The 20,642-nt window shown below is 37.5% G+C and overlaps 1 protein-coding gene across 4 annotated transcripts in view; it reads left to right on the top strand.

Annotated features, from left to right (window-relative positions):
- Positions 1-20,642, top strand: part of prkd3 (protein kinase D3) — a 110,908-nt gene that overhangs the window by 69,134 nt on the left and 21,132 nt on the right. For 3 of the 4 annotated variants that reach the window (XM_089120052.1, XM_039674370.2, XM_089120053.1), the window contains 6 exons: positions 5,753-5,910; positions 12,644-12,836; positions 12,922-12,993; positions 13,084-13,267; positions 15,583-15,706; positions 17,708-17,785. In XM_089120052.1, the coding sequence (XP_088976178.1) occupies positions 5,753-5,910; positions 12,644-12,836; positions 12,922-12,993; positions 13,084-13,267; positions 15,583-15,706; positions 17,708-17,785 (809 nt within the window). The remainder of the gene's footprint in view (positions 1-5,752; positions 5,911-12,643; positions 12,837-12,921; positions 12,994-13,083; positions 13,268-15,582; positions 15,707-17,707; positions 17,786-20,642) is intronic. The other variant, XM_089120051.1, reaches the window with a different exon arrangement.

A 20,642-nucleotide genomic window follows, 5' to 3' on the forward strand; every position in this document is an offset into this window, starting at 1 on the left:
GATGCAAAAGCCTCTAAATGCCATTTGAAATTTTCTTCTAGAATGATCATTTTTATCAAGTTTGTATATTTAAGTTCAGTGATTTCACTTAAATGGCAATGATAATTACCTATTAATTGTTACTAAAGTGAAATTACTGAACTTAAATATACAAGATTGATAAAAATCATCATTAAAGAAGAAAATTTCAAATGGCATTTAGAGGCTTTTGCATCTGAACTCTTCATATGTTCTGAAGGTTTTCATCATTGTTTAAGCATGTGAATTTAAGCAATGATTTGAGTATTATTATATGTAGAATGCTGCAGACTAAACTAAAATCCCTATCAACAGCCTACCAATATTTTATTTGCTGTTGCCATGACAATCATTGCATAAGGATTAACAATATGGGATCAGGATCTCGTTCATGCACTTGATACATCATGTCCCACAATTGTTACTACTTCAAGGAGCTGTGTGCAAGAAATGTATTTCAATTAATCTTACATTTTCCTTGATATGTCACTAGACTTTAAGAAATCATGTTCATTTCAAATACTTATATCACTGACAAAAGTAGTCCGGCCAGGATATTGTCATTTAAAAAGTGCTCTACAGTAATTTAAAAAATGATTGCAGTACCACAATCTTGCATATGGCTCCTTTCACTGTTATGACACACTGAAGCTTGATTCGCCATTGGCTTGTAAATTATTTCATTTTACTGGCCAGACTTTTTACATGGAATGCAAGAACAATGCTAATGCAAAAAATCTCTCTCTATAAAATATAAATCTCAAACATTAAAGACAATCAAAAATAATAAAAACAACAAAATCTAATTGCAAGCAAAATACACAATAATAATGCAAATAAAATAAACAGTGCTTTTCAGGTTTTTCAGAACAGAAGTTAGATGTAGATTATGTACAGAAATTGAATAAAGATGAATGTAAAATAACTGCGCAGTCTACACTTTATACATCAAATATAGATTAATCCTTAATCCTAAACGTATTCAGTCAAAAGCAGTGAGTGATTTCTTTTGTCTTTTGTTGTTTGATTACCATTTAAAACACACGCCGCAGCAGGAATATTAGGCTGCTGTCACTTTAAGACATAATGCACGGATCATGAAACTCACACAGAACGTTTACATTGGCAATGCTTAAAAACTAGTGTTGGGCCGTTAACGTGAGACTCTTATCGAGCGATAAAAAAAAGTATAGCCGTTAATCTATTCTCAAAGTTGGGTTGGGAGTAGGGCTGCACGATTAATCGAAAAAAAAAAATAACATAAATGCGATCTCCTTTCTTAATGATGGCGATTCACTTCCGTGTATTTCCCTGCATTCAGATCATGCTGCATTTACGCGTTATATTGGTCACACTCACACAAAAACAAAACAATAATTCACAAATCAATCATGCGGAGGTTTCATCAGGGAATGTATAAAATTAAAGTTGTTGCACGTGAGCAGCGCATATTTTTTTTGGGCTTGCAAGCATGTTAATCAAAGTATTCACCGGGCGCAGGGGCAGCGCGTGAGCAGCAGTGAAACGCGCGCTCAATTAAAGTGAAAGAACACTTTTGAGGGACAAAATTAATGATTTCACTCAAAAAGTAGTTTCACACAATGTCTAGTCAGTTTTAACAAGAACTGAAGTACCTTAAAACTCATATAAAAATAATAGCCGAGTCCCATAGACGCCTGTATCTTTTACACGCCTGTGTGGCTGCAGGTTTGGGTAAATAAAAGCTCGTCTCAAATAGGGCGGGTCTGTTTTTTAATTTCGGTTTGTTAATCTTCTAAAACCGTCAGATCGTCTGCTTTTTGGAGGCCGCTTTAGCACATATTAGTCCCGCCAAAGCCTAGTTTGATCGGCGAGTGATGATGTAGAATAGAAACTGCTGCGCTTGAAAGGGCATAGAGAGAGAGAGAGAGAGAGAGAGAGAGAGGTCTTCAAACAACACGAAAGTTTGGAAAACCGCAGTTTCACATAGAGCATTTTGGAGAGTTTTAGATATGAAGACTCAAATATTTATAGAAGATTTAGGCTACCCATTTAAACTTGTTTGTAATTATTCAGTTTGGGTGAAAGTGTGATGTCTGATTATAAAAAAAGCTATAGTAAACTAGCCAGAAAATATTAAATATAGCCTACACTTACTTTTAGTTCATGACTAATACACAGACAGCTACATAGGCTAGCCCCAAAGAACCAGCTTAAACAATTTAGATTGTTTTTGTTACTGCACTTTATTAGACTGTCTTGTGTTTTTTTTTTTTTTTTTACTTGAGTGCAATACATTTTGGATGGAAAAAAAAAGAGAATCGTGTAAGAGAATCGAGATCTCAATTCCCATGGAGAAAAATCGTGATTCACATTTTAGCAAGAATCGTGCAGCCCTAGTTGGGAGCTGGGTCTATCTATACTACACAAGCTATGATGACTTTCACCTTGATATTTTAGCACGGATGTATTCTAGCCGAATTGCACTGTAGGGGTTGAGAATGAGTCTTCGAACCTCTGTGTATGAAACTGTTTTCTTTACACTATAAAAAAGCCAACAAAACAACTGAAATAATATTTGTTCAATGTTTTAAAAAATCTACAATAATACATGGGAAAACACATGAAGAGTTTGGTTCCAAAACGCTATAAATCCATTTTGATGAATTTGAGTAAAACTGTGTTTTCTTTAGCAAGAAAATGGGAAGATGAAAACCACTATTTTCGGTTTCAAATTTTCACATAGCATTTGTAGGTTATAATAACAATAAAAAATGAAATCCAGGTTTTGATTTCCAAAGATTTATTATAAAAACAGATCGTTTTTTCCCCCAAAATGCAATAAATCCAATCATTTTTTTTTTTTCAAAATGCAATTAATCAAAATAAAATTTTATACACATTGAATTTCTTGTGCATACTATAAATCCATTGCTTTAATATAACAATATTCGGTAACACTTTAAGAGTTCATGTCATGAATTCATGGATAAATTAATTATGCATTAATTCATATTAATATCATCAGGAACTAACAACGTTTTTTTAACAGTTCAACGTTTTTCATTCATGACTTCATGGATGAACAAAACCTTAATCAAAACATTAACTAAGACGAGCACATCATCATTAATCTCATCATCATCTGTTGTCAACCTTGGGACGTCGCCGCTGAATTTTTTTGACGCCGATCAGCTGCTCGGTTTTCGTTGACTTTAAATAAAACAACTGAAAGTTTTCCAAAAGATCCTCTGGGGGTCAATGTGTCAGCGTGACAGAAGTTTGATGCTGTCGTGTGAGAACAAGCAACAGCCGGCATTTCCTCCTCCCGAGTCCATCTTCTTCCTCACGTAAATGATTCGATTTCGATGTCACGTTTACCCAGGCAGGATGCCTCACCAATGCTGTCAAAATTATTCATTTTTTTGTTTGTTTGTTGATCGAAAGGACAAAATAGAGAAAACCTAGGAAGCCGGGTTAGTTAAAGCGCTGCCGTTACTGTTTACATTGCGTGGAATGGTGCGTTGTGATTGGTTTAGCGGATATGTGGCATTTTGCAGAAAAGGGAGACTGGCGTTTGTCGCGGTTTGGAAAGAAAGGGAGAAAACATTACATAATAACACGGCGGATATCCCATTTTACGTAAAATTAAACGTTGTTTTGTATCTGGTCGGTATTGAAAAGTCAGATTTTTGCAGTAACTCATTTTTTTTTTTAAATGGCGTTTATCGCGTTTTGGAACCAAACTCTTCACATATTGGCTGTATATTTTTTAAAGCTATGTTTTCTCTCTTTTTTTTTTCTCTCTGCTTATAATTCTCAAAATGAACTTTGTTTTGGCCTGATTTTGTTCGAAACAAGTTCATTCTTTGATTTAGCTTGAATTTCATCTGGGTTTTTACGTGAAACGTCTTGTTTTCAGTCTCCCATGTCCATGTTCGTATATGAATTGTGAAAAGTCAGTGTAGTGCAATGTCTAGTGTGACTGCGGATTTATTATTAATAATAATCACTCAATCAATCAGAATATAAATGACTCAATAAAAACCAGCTAGGGGTAATAAGCTAATCGTAGCACAATCGAGGCTCTCACAGATCATTACTACCATTGTTATATGAAAAGAAGAAAAATTTAAGAAAGGATTTCATGTAATCCAATCTTTGTTTGCCGAGTGATTGCCTTGTGTCTGAATAGCAGTGAATCCCTGCATTCATATTCCAACTCATGGAAAACTATCCAAGCAGTTTTAGCAGCAATTTGATGATTAATGCTTTTTGCCTGGTACAGTTTGACACACATTTTTTTAAAATAATTTCAGTTTGAGTAGATGAAAATTACATAATGAATTAAAGCTGCAAGCAGCGATGGGCGGGCCCTCGCACCTGTAGCGCGTCGGGGTGTGAGGCGGCCGCGTTGCATATTCTGCGGCTCAGCCGGTGCAGCTGTGAAATTTTTCGCTGCTTCGTTAAAGGTCACTTCCTGTTGCCACTAGGTGGCGCTATGACTGTGGGTGAATGTCGGCATGTAGATTTGTTAAGGGCGGGACTCTTGTGAAATGTGTCAAATTTGGTGCAGATCTGGGCATTTACAGCCAAATTACTACAACTTCCTGTTTCATGGCGAATCTTCGACGCCACGCCATCGACGAAAATGCGCAGATAGCACAACTTTACATCGTCAATGCCTTTTTAAAGGCACAGCAGAAATTTGAAGTTGATCCGATTAAATCCCTAGGAGGAGTTCGTTAAAGTAGCCTACTGAGTGTGTAAATCGTCCCAAAATGGGCGCCAAATTCAAAATGGCCGACTTCCTGTTGAGTTTGGGGTATGGGTTCTTGAGGCTTTTTTGTGCGTCTTGATATGATACACGTCCCCACCAAATTTCGTGTTTGTAGGTTGAACGTGGACGAGGGGCTATTTTTTTCCAATTTTCTAGGTGGCGCTAGGGAGCCATTTTGCCACGCCCATCCGCGAAACCCACAAAATACGAAATTTTTCACCAGTCCTGACATGCGTGCCAAATTTGGTAAGTTTTTGAGCATGTTGAGGCCCCGAAAATGGCGCTTACTTTGCAGAAAAAAGAAAAAAAAACAACCCTAACAGTTTCAAGAGGGTCCTCGCACTGTTAGTGCTCGGGCCCTAATTATTGAATGAATGGTCAAAAGAGCAACAAAAGAATAAGTGATCTAAATCTAAAGCAAATGTTCTCATCGAGTCTGCTTTAAAGATCTCCGATGGATCCCGGCACGCGGCGTGATGTGTCAGTGCTGCCACCAGTGTTTAAAGCTGAAATCAGGGGCTGTTGACTGGAACCCAGTGTTTCTGCCAAACACTGGATGTGACATTCAAAAGCTGCATGAAGATTATGGGCTCCAGTTGTAAGAAGCCACACTGATGGATACAAGCTGTTCGTATGTAGAGGCATGCTAAAACACTTTATGCTTCAGACTCATGAAGTTTAGATCTAAAATCCCCACCCAGTCCTCAGGAGATTCATTTGGTTTCTCAGGAGGAACTAAACATGCCTAAGTGGCCACAGGTCTGAAAGTTTGAAAAGAGAAGCGGAGCCCCCTGCTGGAGGTCTGATGAAATTAGCCTCGTGTGTGTCTGTGTAATCTTCTTCTAATACTCGATTTTCATCCTCTTTACCTTATACCTGAACCCCAGTCCTATTCCTGATCTAGTTTTAAACCAAATCTCAGGCTTTCTTCTGACTCTAATCCTGAACACTAAAGCTTTCCTTGTGGATTTTTAGGATGTGGCCTGAACTATCACAAGCGATGCGCCTTTAAGATCCCTAACAACTGTAGCGGTGTAAGGAAAAGACGCCTTTCCAATCAGTCTCTGCCCGGACCTTCGCTGTCTGTTCCCCGTCCTGCACCGGCCGAGCATGCTATCGTGGGCCTGGAAGAGGTGAGGAAAGATCTGACTTAGTTAATATTTATTTTTGGGGAAAATTCAAAATCACCTAGGAATCTTTCCAAAGCACTTTACAGTGAATCAAAACAAGGGTTTATATTATAAATCATTAGGGGTGTAACAATACCCTCATGTCACGGTTCAATACATATCACGATACTGAACTCACGATATGATGTTATTGCGATACTCCAAGACATATTATAAAAAAAATAACAAAAAAAATGTACCGTTGATTAAAATGCGAAATTTTATATTACATTGTGTGTAAATGGGTCAGACTTGATGCATTGAACCCAGTGCACAGGACAATAATGACACCAGAAACTTATTCATGAATCTGAAGCTGAAAATACATGCGCTCTCTCACCGACTACATATCTATTTAAAATAATGTAGGCCACTTTATACTGGAAACATTATCAGGACCCACACATATGCCGCCATTACATTATTATACATTATATCCAACATTATATATAGTAGTTTAATGTAGGGGTGTCCATGGTTAACCGATTAACCGTTTAAAATTGCATAACCGAGTGAAACCTTTTTGCTCGGTTAAGTGGCGTTAATACATATTTGCACAAAACTTTTGCGTTTTTTTTTTTCTGATTGTCGATAAAAAAAATATTGCGAAATGACAGTGTTTCTATTAACGGTGTTATGCGACTAAAACATTTTTTTTTCCTTTCGCGATAAGCCATTCCAAAAATGATGGCAACGGACGTTGGTATATCACAGCCACCGCACTAGACATTATTATTATTTATGGAAGGAGACGTGGTGTGTCATCCAATCATTAATGGCAGGGAAAGTCACAGAGTTTCTGTGTGTTTCTCCCTCATTTCTGCTCCGCGGTCTTGATTGTGGCATTTCTTTGAGGTTTTGTCTAGTAGGCTATTCCTTGTATCTTTTATGAATTTTAAAAAAGAACTCTGCCTCGTATTATGTCCAAACGGTCTACTTTTGTGTTCATTCGTTTCCCCTTATTTAATCCGTTGGCCTAATTGCAAAATGAAAAATGAACGGTTGTTGTATTTTGTAAATAGCAAAGTTGAACACCAAAATGTTCATTTGAACTGTAGGCTTATACACCAAATGCTGCGCAAAAATATATAGGCTACATGACGAATTTGCCCCTTAAACATTTAAAATATTTGACAAATTAATATGAAAAATAAGATTTTACTGGTTTTCTGAGGCCAAATTAGAACCTGGAAATGATATTTTCCCCCGCAATGCTGAATGAGAAGAGCCGTAACCACAGCCTGCAGAAATGGGATTTATAAGTGATTTATGTAAGGGTTAATGCCCGACGAGGTGTCCATTGTCAGGTTTTAATGGACGACGGCGAGGCGTAAACCGGCCGACGCGCAGCGGAGGACGGTTGCCTCCGCCGAAGTCCATTAAAACCTGACAATGGACACCTCGAAGGGCATTAACCCGCTTATACCATGGTCACTTGCCAAATAAAACATTTTTAAAACATTAGTTTATATTTTAATTAGGCTAAATCTAGTTTTTACAAATAATAACTTGCCTTGCCTGACTGTTTATTTAGCAACCGGAGATATTTATAGTCCGCTTAGCTCGTATCCCTTCAGGTTCACAAATGCTTTTTTTTTTTCATGAAACACAAAGGTAGGTAGGCATAGTTTTTTTTTATTACACATAAAACAATTAATCAAACAACAATAAAAAAAGCTCCAGCGATTTGCGCTTAACGTTATGGGCAATAAATTAATCAGATCAAAGAGAGGGTCATTTGCCTCAGGCTCCTTAGGCTTGAAACGCTGTAACGTTCAGCCTTCTCCTGCCTTGGTTGTCTGGACAGCTGCGTAAAACTCCCGCAGGGTCTCATTCAGGGGCGCGTTTCCCGAAAGCATCGTTATCCAACTATGGTCGCAAGTTACGTCGTTACCAATAGCGTTCAATGGAGCAGAGCAGCAGCGGTGTAATTTTCTCCGTTTTATTTACATTTTTTCTTTCTTAAGCAGCATACCAGTCGTCAAAGTTGCCATATTCTCCATAAATGTTAAAAGAAATAGCAAGTCGCTCATTGTTGTATTAGGCTATAATATCTAACGTTAGATGATAGAGCATGTGACTGCCTGTTGCTATGGTTACTCACAGCCGTTGTAGGCAGCGCATTTATTTATTCATTTCGAATGGTAAACAGGCAGTTTCACCAGAACTACTTTACTAGGTGTCCTCTATCACTTTTTAACGGACACCCTGCAGCCAATCAGAATCGAGTATTCACCCAGACCATGGTATAAATAGGCTATAATAAATGTGTCTGGTAATAAAATAATATAAAATAACGAGGCATTAATTATTTATTAATAAACTATTGTTTTCTAAATAATTTTCGGCTAAAAACAATTCTCCATCTCAGGATGCACATTTAGAGAGAAATTAATTTGCTACATAATTACATAGTCAGAAGATATTGGCCTTCAATTAGAATTTGTTCGTTTTAAATTGGACATTTAAAGCTTTAGCCTACAAAGGATAACCCCTGTAGACTAAAGCTTTACATGTCCAATTTAAAACGAACAAATTCGAATGCGGTGGCTGTTTCAGTTCTCGCGCTTCAGTTCGCGGAGATCATGAAGCGCGCCTGAATGTTAAAGAACAACGTTTTCTTGTTATTGTGAGTTTACGCAAATAAATGTATTTGTAAATAATGCATTATTATTTTCTGTATGACCAGAAATGAAAGAGTATTTTAAGTTGTTTGTTTCAACAGAAAGAACTGCAAGTGTTCACATGGGCGTCTCGCAGCCATCAATGCGCGCTTCACACACACTGGATATGCGTCAAAAATATTGTGTTTATTTGTGCTTTGTTCCTTTTTTTGGATAAAGGCGTCTTCTACATAATATGCAGCCTAATAAAATGTTACAATAATGATGATTATTATTATTATTTGCGGACACGGAGTTAATGTGCTTATTTTCAATTGGCAATTTCATTTTGAAGGGTGATGGAAACGCGGCTACTTTAACTGCTCTGTACTTACCACTGCGTTTTATTTCTATAAATTAATTTCGTTTCAAATGGGGTCCAACCAGTTATTAAAAAGGTGTTAAAAATTAACTCTGTATCTCGAGGTTGTGGCGCGCAGCCGCGCACATGGTTAACCGAGTATTAACCGATAAGGGCCTGGGTTAACGGTTAATGAAAAACTTGAAAACGTGCAGCCCTAGTTTAATGTAGTACTGAGACTAAAACTGTAAACTGTTTATTTTATTTTGGGTGAACATATTGTTACATTTTTGTATTGCGATAAATTGTGACATTATATATTGTTACACCCCTATAAATTATTGATAAAATGATATTTAATTTATGATGTTATGACATGTTACCTGTGTAAACCTTCTGACATATGGACACAAGCCAAATTTTAACTAAATAATGATTAGTGATGAATATCAAGTTAGTTCTAGGATAATTTCTTGTACTACTTGGTTTGATATTATGTGAAGTGGAATACATACTGTTTAAATATGGGAATACGGTCAATAATTCATAATGCTAGTTCAATTGAACATGGTTTTGTGACAAATGGGTTAAAAGATATGCATGCGAGAAAGCGATGGCCTTGCATTAGCCGAAACCCAAACATGGCAGGGACGTTATGTCCCTTTTAGTTGTCTCACAATATCTCCCTTGGACATTTTCCCCTTTTAATTTTATGCTCATTTTATTTCAAATAAACACCGCTTGAGGCCTGGCACTGAATTTGCTGTCCCCGCCAAACCTTGGCGCTGTATTTAAAGCACGGGTACATCGTGAAATATAACAAAATCAGGCTGGTAGCAGTTCAGATGTAATGAAACTTTTTCCACATAAGTGCATGAATGCATAGAAAACAATCAAAGGTAACTCAGATCAAGAATTTTGGATTTCTCACTATTTTGTTGGTCAGTCTCAAAAATCTTCTATGTTTGTAAAATCATCTATGGTTGAACAGGTTTTATTTCGAAACATTCTTGAGAAGACCGCATTAAAGTTCTCAGTTCTCTATTTATTTACAGTAATGAATCTGAGCTGCCATCCCAGAACGCTGTTACAGTAATGTGTGAAAAACAAACCGGTGAAGATCATTTCCACTCTTTCACATCTAGACAAACTGCCGCAGCGCTCTAATAAATGCCACTTCAAAGGTTTCCGTTTCTTTAATGGTTTGGATAGTTGTCTCATCTTTTGCTCACCAAGCCTACATTTAGTACTTGATCATTTTGAAAATCTGTTATAATGTAATTTATTCCTGTGATCAAAGCTAATATTTTCTGCATCTTTACTCTAATTACTTTTTGTTCATCATTGTTGAAAAACGTTGAAACCTGTGAAACCTTTTTTAGCATCCTTTGATGAATAGAAAGTAAAAAAAAAAAGTAAAAAATGCAACAATGTGAAAGACTTTACCATGACTTTTGGTCAATTTAATGCATCCTTGCAGAATAAAAGTATTAATTTATAAAAATAATTAATTAATTATAATAATAATACAATCTTTTCTTTTGAGCCGTAGTGTCCGTCATACCATACTGCTTGTATTATTCTGTGGTATGCAGTATGTGTATGTGTTAGGGCTGTCACTTTTGTCAAAAAATCTTGATAGATTTTTGAGACATAAGTGTTTGAATTGAATCGATTGTAAAATCGATTTTCCATGTTTAAACACGTTTCCATTTTAGCCAAATATCCACAAGTTTCCTACGCCCCATGAGGCCTTGCGTCAAAAGTGGGCGTGACTTCCGGTTGGAAGTAAACAAAGCGCGATTTGACATGCTTGACACTCGTTCATTCAACAGTTGACAGTCATTCAAGTTATAGCGATCCAAACTAGCTAACGATGTGGGAACACAACCTCAACGAAATTAAAAAGGGTGAAATAACAGTACCTTTACCTCCGCAGTAGTTGATTGGGAGTATTATAATACCATTATTAATAATCAATACTCATCAAGGCATGGTGGCAGACAGTTGTGTGAGCTGACAAACAATTAAAATAAGAAATACACACTTAGTCATTGTGCGTTGGAGTTTATTCAAAATTATAAATGAATGTGTTGCTTGAATACATTAACTGGCACATTTGGTATTCTGTCAACTCAGGCTTTGATCCTGAGTTTAGCTGTAACATCAGTAGAGAACAGCCAATCACATGCTGATAGAGTTTATAGAATATTAAGAATTTAAACAAATGTACACAGGAAGATTCGTCGTCTTTTGTGAGGTGATGGAAACTACAGTCGTTGGCAGGAACACTCTGATTTCGTTTTCAGCTTATGTTCAAAACAATCCCGTTTAAGCCACTAAATTAGTTTAGTCCGGCTATACATACAACCGCGAACAGCACATGTTGTCCCTGAGCTCCGTAACGACATCTCTCATAAAGATTTGCGTCTTTAAATAGTAAAATAATTCTCCGAAAAACAGCTAGCCTCTTCGCTAACTAACACACAAAATACCATTGGAATGCTACTTCCGCCGCGTCACCGGAAGTTTCACCCACTTTATTTTTTACAGGAGCGCCCCTCGGAAACTTGTGGATAGGCAAATCCACGGACACCACATAAGGGCGAACGTAGGCCTATAGAGGGCGCTTAAAGTCCCCGTGAACCGGAAGTTGCAAACGATTTTTCTCCAGTGCTACGTATTTCCAAGTGAAACGGAATATTGAACAGAGGGCAGGGTTTTACTCTAGCGCTCCTCCTCTCCATCTCTCGCTCATAGCAAACTAACGTTTTGAGGGGAGTGGTTAAGCGTTTCCCCACCCAAACTGTGAAACCTACGTCATCAGAAAAAGAAACCGTTCCAGACCGGAAGTAACTTTTCAGATTTTGATTAAAGATTACCAAGGTAAAACATTTTTTTTAAATATATTTTTACTTGCATGGATTAATTGTTCACCACAAGACTAGTAATATGCGCTAACAAAGTAAATAGGTTCAATTTTCATTTCACGGGGACTTTAAGGCGCGTACTTGAATATTTCTGATGTTTTATTGACATGAAGCTTCGTGCACAATGACAAACAGGAGTGTAACATTCTCGAAAAAAAAAAAATAAGCAGAGTGGACTGCCATAACATCAATGAAAAACATTAGAATTCAATATGGCTCTGTTTACGATTAGAGTTATTATTTCGATTAGCCTACTACTTAAATATCAAACAAATTTTGCCAACATAGGCGATTGTAGCCTGAATCTGTATCTGTATGCATGATACTTTCTGAATACCGGCAGAATTCACATTTTTCACTATGCATAAGTACAATTTGCTGTTGTTTGTGTGTTGCTGTGTGACGCGCGTTCGCTGCGAGCGTGACGTGACGAGCTCCTCTTAAACTGTCTATGGACGAGCTGGACGCGCTCTGAGAGAAGGCTGTTAAAATCTATTCCGAATCTGTATCTGTATGCATGAGACTTTCTGAAAACCGGCAGAATGCACATTTTTCATTATGCAGAAGTACAATTTGCTGTTATGTTTGTGTGTTGCTGTGTGACGCGCGTTCGCTGCGGACGTGACGTGACGAGCTGGACGCGCTCTGAGAGATGGCCGTTAAAATCGATTCCCTATTTTCGTTTTCGATACTTGTGTCAGTTGGTCCGATCGATTGTGCAATCGATTTTCGAACGTAAAGTGACAGCGCTAGTATGTGTGTGAATCTGAGCCTATTCTTTCTTCCATTGTGCTCCGCTGCAGCAGCGCCTCCTTCAGGAGCCAGGTAAGCGGATGCCGTCGTGGAGCGGTCGGCCAATCTGGATGGAGAAGATGGTGCTGGGACGTGTGAAGGTTCCTCACACCTTTGTGATTCACAACTACACCCGTCCCACCATCTGTCAGTACTGCAAACGGCTGCTAAAGGGGCTTTTCCGCCAGGGCATGCAGTGTAAAGGTGTGTATCTCTGTCTTCCCTCACTCTTTCCAGAACATATTTATAGTCAAATGTAAAAAGGATAACACAGTGTTTTCTTCAACAGACTGTAAATTCAATTGCCACAAGCGTTGTGCTTCAAAGGTACCAAAAGACTGTCTTGGAGTCTTCAACGGAGGTATGGTCATTTCAGCCACATTCAATTAAAATGAAAAAAAACGTCTTAACATTAAAAATCATCACACGAGTCTACTGTATGTTCTTTCAGAGCCGGCCAGCCCTGGTCCTGACTCTGATACCACGATGGAAGTAGACAGCAGTGATGTGAACAGCGATAGCAGTCGGGGTCTGGATGATTCAGAGGAACCTACCACTCCAGAAGACAAGATGTTCTTTATGGACTCGCCCTTCATGGACCGGGAGAAAGATGAAGAACCTGTGAAGACTATCAGGTATATTCTTTGGACAATACATATCTTGTGAAGGTTGGAGTTAAAGCATAAATGGACAGTTCACTCAAAACTACAAATTCTACAATCAAAAATGTGGTGTTGATGGCACAGTGGATAAGACACATGCCTTTGGTGTGAGAGACCCAGGTCCGAATCCACTGTGAGACACCAATGTGTCCCTGGACTCCCTGAGCAAGTTGCTCCAGAGGCGTGCGACCTCTGACATATATAGCATTTGAAAGTGAACGTGAGTTGAAGAGAACCTTGCTAGCCCCCGTCCCGTCTTGTTCTCGAAGCCACGTCAGACAACTTTGCGGCTGGTGGGCAAGGCATGCCTTGAAGGCCTTATTGAAGACCTGGACCAGGGCGAGGGGTTGTCCCCTGAGGCAGTCAAGGAACTGTGCACGTGTCGAGCATTTTGGGTTGTGATTAGACCGTCCTCCTTGACAACCTCTGGACTTTTCGGCACTGCCTTTGAGACGGGAGCTGAGAGCAAAGCCAACTGCCTCAAGGAAGTTCATTCCTCACCTCATCTGGCTCCTCTGCTCAGGCTCTCGAACTCTACAATTTAAAAACCAGCAGCCATATCACCCTGTAGCCCAAGACTGGTTGCCCATTAAAGCTAAGCAGGGCTGAGCCTGGTTAGTACCTGGATGGGAGACCTTCTGAGAAAGCCAGGTTGCTGCTGGTAGAGGTGTTAGTGTGGCCAGCAGGGGTTGCTTACCCTGTGGTCTGTGTGGGTCCTAACGCCCCAGCAAAGTGATGGGGACACTATGCTGTCAAAAAGAGCACCGTCCTTCGGATGAGACGTTAAACCGAGGTCCTGACTCTCTGTGGTCATAAAAAATCCCAGGATGTCTTTCGTAAGAGTAGGGGTGTAACCCCGGCATCCTGGCCAAATTTGCCCAGTAGCCTCTGTCCATCATGGCCTCCTAATCATCCCCATATACACCAATTGGCTTCATCACTGTCTCCTCTCCACCAGTAAGCTGGTGTGTGGTGAGCGTTCTGGCGCAATATGGCTGCCGTCGCATCATCCAGGTGGATGCTGCACATTGGTGGTGGTTGAGGAGATCCCCCCCTTCTATGTGAAGCGCTTTGAGTGTCCAGAAAAGCGCTATATAAATGTAACGAATTATTATTATTATTATAATTAAATGGTCGTTTGTAGGGTGTATATATATATATATTTTTTTTTTGTTATAAAAGGGAAGAGAAACTTGCAAAGAAGATGAGTTGATAGCCATTACAGGCTAAATGAAGGTCAGAGCGGGGCGTTTAGCAGAGCTGGATGGACTTTATTGTGTTTAGCGATCTATTCTCTGTCGCTCTCTCCAGTTCATTTAGACTGGACAGATAGAGAACTGATGAATACGCGTTAACCTTCAAATGGTCGTTGTTTCCTGTTTACACTTCTGGGCTTCGGGATCTATACGACCCCAACAATTGATTGAGTATTTGTACAAAAAATATAAATTTTTAATCATACAAATAATATATAATTTTTTTTGTTTACTTCTCATCTGTTCATTAATGCTGTGTTTTTGGAGATATAAAGTACTTTTGTATCCATATACCAGACAATTCCTCAACTACACCATTAGCTTTAGCATTAGCATATGAAATAATATTTTTTATGATACATTGCATTTATGCTCTAGTACTACAGTAGGCCTTCATTTCTGTGAAAAAATGTTCAGATTTATGCCGGATTTTTTTTTTTTTTTTGACAAATGAAAATATATTTAGTTTTTTTTCACATTTCCCATTCATTTAAATGTGGGGTCATATTGACCCCAAAGACCAGAAGTGTAATTGTTTTTTTTTTTTTACATACCTTCAGAACAACCGAATCAGTTTTTGTGTGTGTGTGTGTATAGATAGATAATGTATGAAAAGTCAAAAAGTCTTATTCCACTGAGATGAAGCGAACCTTTTTTTTTTATTAAGTAAAAGTTGATTGGGGTCGTATAGACCCCATGACCCCAATGAGGGCTAAGCTGGGGAGTTAGTGGCCGGTATCATGATATGTAGAGTTGCTAAGAGTGTCTTTACACTTCATCTGTCACCTGCTTCGGCTGCTGGACGTAGTACTGTGGGTTTAGCTGAGGCGGGATTTTAAGATTGACGTCATTTTACTCATGCCTCAGATACCGGGTTCAGTGGGACACACACACCCATGGCATCAGCAACTGATGCCGCGTCTCATTACCTTGTCAGGGAACCAGGATTACATACAAAATCCAAAAATGTTTTACAAGATTTCCATAAAAAAGTCATTGTTCCTAAAAGTGTTTTTTCATATCTCTTTGAAGCCCCTCGACCAGCACCAATATCCCACTGATGCGTGTAGTTCAGTCCATCAAACACACCAAACGGAGGAGCTCCACTATGGTCAAAGAAGGATGGATGGTGCACTACACCAGCCGAGACAACCTTGTAAGATTTGATTCCATATTTACATGTAAATTTGCCGTTTTGTTTATTTATGTGATGCACTTTAAAGGGTTAGTTCACCCAAAAATGAAAATTAAGTCATTAATTACTCACCCCCATGCTGTACCAACCCCGTAAGACCTTCGTTCGTCTTCGGAACACAAATGAAGATATTTTTGATTAAATTTGAGAGCTGTATAACCACCACATTGGCTCCTAAGGGACTGCCTCTTGACGGCCCAGAAAGTCAATGAAGAAAATGTTTAAATATCCCAAGTGACTACCGTGGCTCAACTATATGTTTATCAAGCGACGTGAATACTTTTTGTGCGAAAAAACAAAAAACATCTGCAGATCGCAATTCTCGCGCATGCGTCGTGGAAATCTAAGGAAATCTCGTTTCTGGCCTACAAGGAAGAAAAGAAATAGTCGAATAAACTCGTTATTTTTGTTTGTTTTTTCGCACAAAAAGTATTCGCGTCGCTTGATAAACATATAGTTGAGCCACGGTAGTCACTTGGGATATTTAAACATTTTCTTCATTGACTTTCTGGGCCGTCAAGAGGCAGTCCCTTAGGAGCCAATGTGGTAGTTATACAGCTCTCAAATTTAATCAAAAATATCTTCATTTGTGTTCCGAAGACGAACGAAGGTCTTACGGGGTTGGTACAGCATGGGGGTGAGTAATTAATGACTTAATTTTCATTTTTGGGTGAACTAACCCTTTAAGAAGAAAGCATCTGCTATGGGCATCACTGTAATACAATGAGGATGAACCGAAACTGCTAGTGTCCTAACTCACGCGACGCGTGATAAAAGTGATCTTTTCCATGTTAATCCGAGTTTTTGTCCTAACCGGCCGCAACCGCGACACGTGACGATTCTATTTTAGAAATGGTTTCTATTTTTCTGCAACGTCGCGCTGGAACAACAAACACAAAGTGTGGCAATGATAATCTCAGGTACTGTTTATGTGCTTTAATGTTAATGCAACGTGACTTAGAGTTTGAGATATCATTTAGTGCTCGCAGCAACAATGGATAATTCACCTCAGATCTTGAAATTAAACAATTGGAAACAAGAACGTTCAAACTGTGAACAAACAAATGTATTCTTTGACAAAGATTGTTTTTAGTTACTCAGTAGCCTATGTATTTTTAATATTGTTTAAATGGTGTAATATTTGTGAATTTGATTATGTAGCCTACGAATGTCGCCAAAAAGACTCTCTGGTGCTGTGCGCTTGCCGTGAGACTCCGCCCACACGCTGTTCTGATTGGCTGTGTTTTTTTTTTTTTTTTGATCGATTGATTTTGACGCATCTCACAGTCGCATCTAGTGTGGACAGACAAATTATTCGTCGCGTCTGGTTAGGACACGGTTTTAGTCATTTTTGAGTAGCTCAGCTGGTTTCACCAATGGTGTAACTTTGTTTAACCTTTGAAAATTGGGTGAGACAGGTGTGTGTGTGTGTGTGTGTTGTTTGGGGGGGGGGGGGGGTGGGGGGGTGGGGTTGCTCATACAATGCTTTATCAGATATGTGTAAAAAAAAAAAAAAACCCATGCCCAAAAATCTATTTCAATAGTACATTGACCTTAATTTATCAACATATATGACATTTTTACAAGTTTCATTCTTACATCTACTATAATAAAATGTCAGTTTGTTAGTTCTTCATGTCAGTGAAAACATACATAGATTCGCAATGAGTATTAGTGTGCTCTGTTGGAGTGGTGGTAGAATTAAGTGTTACTTGTTAAGTGTGTCAGAGGTTCTGGGTTCTAATCCACCCTAGTATAGTTTTCAAAAGGTTGTACGGACAATATCGACCCTGGCAAAAAGTGGTGGGAACTGTTCCACATAGTTTTCACAATCAATTATTAATGTCCTTTCAACAGTTACACATTATAAGTAGCATAAACCTTATCATCGTCTTGTACGTCAAATGAATTTGTATTCGAAGTAAATGTACTGTATTGTTTGCTCACAACTTTTTTCCTCAGAGAAAGAGACACTACTGGAGACTGGACAGCAAGAGTCTGACTCTGTTTCAGAATGACTCGGGAGCCAAATTTTACAAAGTAAGAGTTTTACACATATTTAACTAAAATACTTTGATTACAAAAAATTTGTCAGGGTGCATGTATAAATTGTATTCTCTATTGGTTGAAAAATATGACATTTACGTGTATATTTTAATGTTATTGAGAACAACCTTTAGAATGACACTGGAAATTATAATATTGCTCATATACTTATAACGAAACTGATTATGCTGCAGTTCATCTTTGATCTTTGTCATGTCAAAACATTATAATTAATTGCTCATCTAGAGCATTGCAGACAGCTAAAGGCAGTAGTATTTTCCCCTCTCATAAATACCACTGAGGTCTCTGGTAAGTACCACAGAATACCCCCTCCTCCTCCTCTAGACAGAGACAGGATGTGCATCAAATGCTTTGTGATATGGTTATTGCTATATATTACTGCTTTATTGAATAAACCAATATAATAACTTTTATTCTGAGACTTGAATGGCATCACTGCATTTATGTATTGCATTATACAGTTTGTGTTTGTACATTCTAGTTGTACAGCAAGTATGATGGTAGATCATTTACCGCTCCTTCACATTTTAAAGGATGTGTGTTCACTTTTAAGTAAAGTTGACCAAATGTTATTATTAAACCTCAATAGTCTGCAATGTAATTAGGTAAATATACTGAAAAAAACTGTGGGATTTTCTTATTTCTTTACTTGCTGTACAATTTTCACTCGTAATTGCTAGTACATTTTACAAAAATGACAAAGGAACAGCAAGTATGTTTTTTAATTAAACATTACAATTTTAAGACTAATATTTATTTATTTATTTATTTAAAAAAAATGATGTTCTGTATTCATTCATGGTTTTAAATTCTCACACTCGAGATACAGAAATGCCTTCATATTCCATTTGAATTACACAGATTCGTTTTATGAGAAGCAAATGCTGTTCCTCTGTACTGTGTTTATGCTCGAGTCGTGTGTGTGTGTGAGTTCAGCAGTTGTGTGGGCTTCTTTTTTTGATTCTTTTTTTTTTTTTTACAGTCTACATACAAACCAAGATAGTGCAGTAGTGAACAGTCTTGTAATTCCATAATTCTAGAAGTGAAATAAAGGTTTTTTAATGTGTGGGTGGGTGTGAGTGTGGGTATATGTATGTGTGTGTATGCGTAAACAAAGTAACCATTTATTATCTATTACCTTCGTCATTACCATCATACTGCCAATATTGTATTAGTCAATTTGGTAACACTTTATTTGAAGGGGTGTGTATAAGACTGACATGACACTGTCATAAACATGACATAACACCTGTCATGAACATGAAGGAGTCTTTATGAATGTTTATCACTGTTGTTGTCATTAAGTGTCATTTGGTAAATTATGACACTTTTAATGCAAAGTTGACATTGTTTAAAATGTCTTTGTTATGACAACTTGACATTTAACCAAGACAAAAATGTCTTAATTATGACAGCGTGACATTAACAAAGACAAAAAAAAAATGTCTTGATTATGACAACTTGACATTAACAAAGAAATCATAACCTGTCAACCTGACATCTTTATAACTAGTCTGATGTGTTCCACTTTACTTGAGGCAAGGGGAAATATTAATGACACTGTTGTTAAAGCATTTGACAGTGTAATAACCCTTAATGACATATTTATAACTAGTCCAACGTGTTCCACTTTACTTGAGGACAGGTAAAATATTCATGACACAATTATAATGGTGTCTTGATGGTCAAAACCAACCACATATGACAGGGTAATGTATTGTTAACGCAAAGCTAAATAACGTCTTTAAGTTTGATAATTAGACCTGTTATAACATATATGTGACAGGTTATGATTTCTTGGTTAATGTCAAGTTGTCGTAACAAAGACATTTTAAACAATGTCAACTTTGCATTAAAAGTGTCATAATTTACCGAATGACAACAACATTCATAAACATTCATAAAGACTCCTTCATGTTCATGACAGGTGTTATGTCATGTTTATGACAGTGTCATGTCAGTCTTATGCACACCCTTTCAAATAAAGTGTTACCGTCAATTTTTTATTTTAAATTTCATTTCCATCTTTCCTCCTATGTAACAATTGCCATTGTCAACACTGCCTAAAATAAAAGATGGTATAATAAGATAATATAATAATATAATTTTTAAGACTAATATAATATTTTCTTGTTGAAAATACTCCAATACTCTTACTTTTTTTTATTTACAACTGCACATGTTTTATTACAATTAAATCATATTTAATGAATCTGGATTCCAATGAATGTAACAGTGAAAGAAGAACTGATAATATAAGATGTTAAATGTGCGTTACCGGTAATATTTGTGTAGTTAGTTGTGTGGCTAGATACGAGTATAGTGAGTATAGGTTGTATATGCTCAGAATGTGTGTTTCAGATGCATTTTATGCAAGTGGACAACTATTTAACTATTTTAAACGCACTACTGGTGAGAATTTTTCTTTTAATAATACTTTTATTCAATAAGGATCCATTCAACTGATAAAAAGTGACATAAACGTTCAATCCAACTTTATATTATTTATCTTTGTACAAATCTACTTTGTTTGGAAGTTGAAAAACATGTTGGTACAATGTATATGTTGTATTCATGTTGTATTGCAAAACCATTGCTGCGATGGGGGTGGGATACGGGTATGATTAGGGGTAAGTTAGGGTTGGGTTAAGTTTTAAGGGAAGGGTCAACAGTAAAAACAGCAATGAATTACTGATGTAGTAACAAGCAGAAATTTTTTTAAATACAAGTATAATAATAATTTTTTTTTTTTACATTTTTAAATGTTAGTACATACTGTATAGTTACAGACACTTCATTTAAATTGGATCCAAACTTTCTATTAATCAAA

The sequence above is a fragment of the Pimephales promelas genome, chromosome 15 (genome assembly GCF_988280905.1).
Source record: "Pimephales promelas chromosome 15, fPimPro1.hap1.1, whole genome shotgun sequence".
NCBI lineage: Eukaryota > Metazoa > Chordata > Actinopteri > Cypriniformes > Leuciscidae > Pimephales > Pimephales promelas.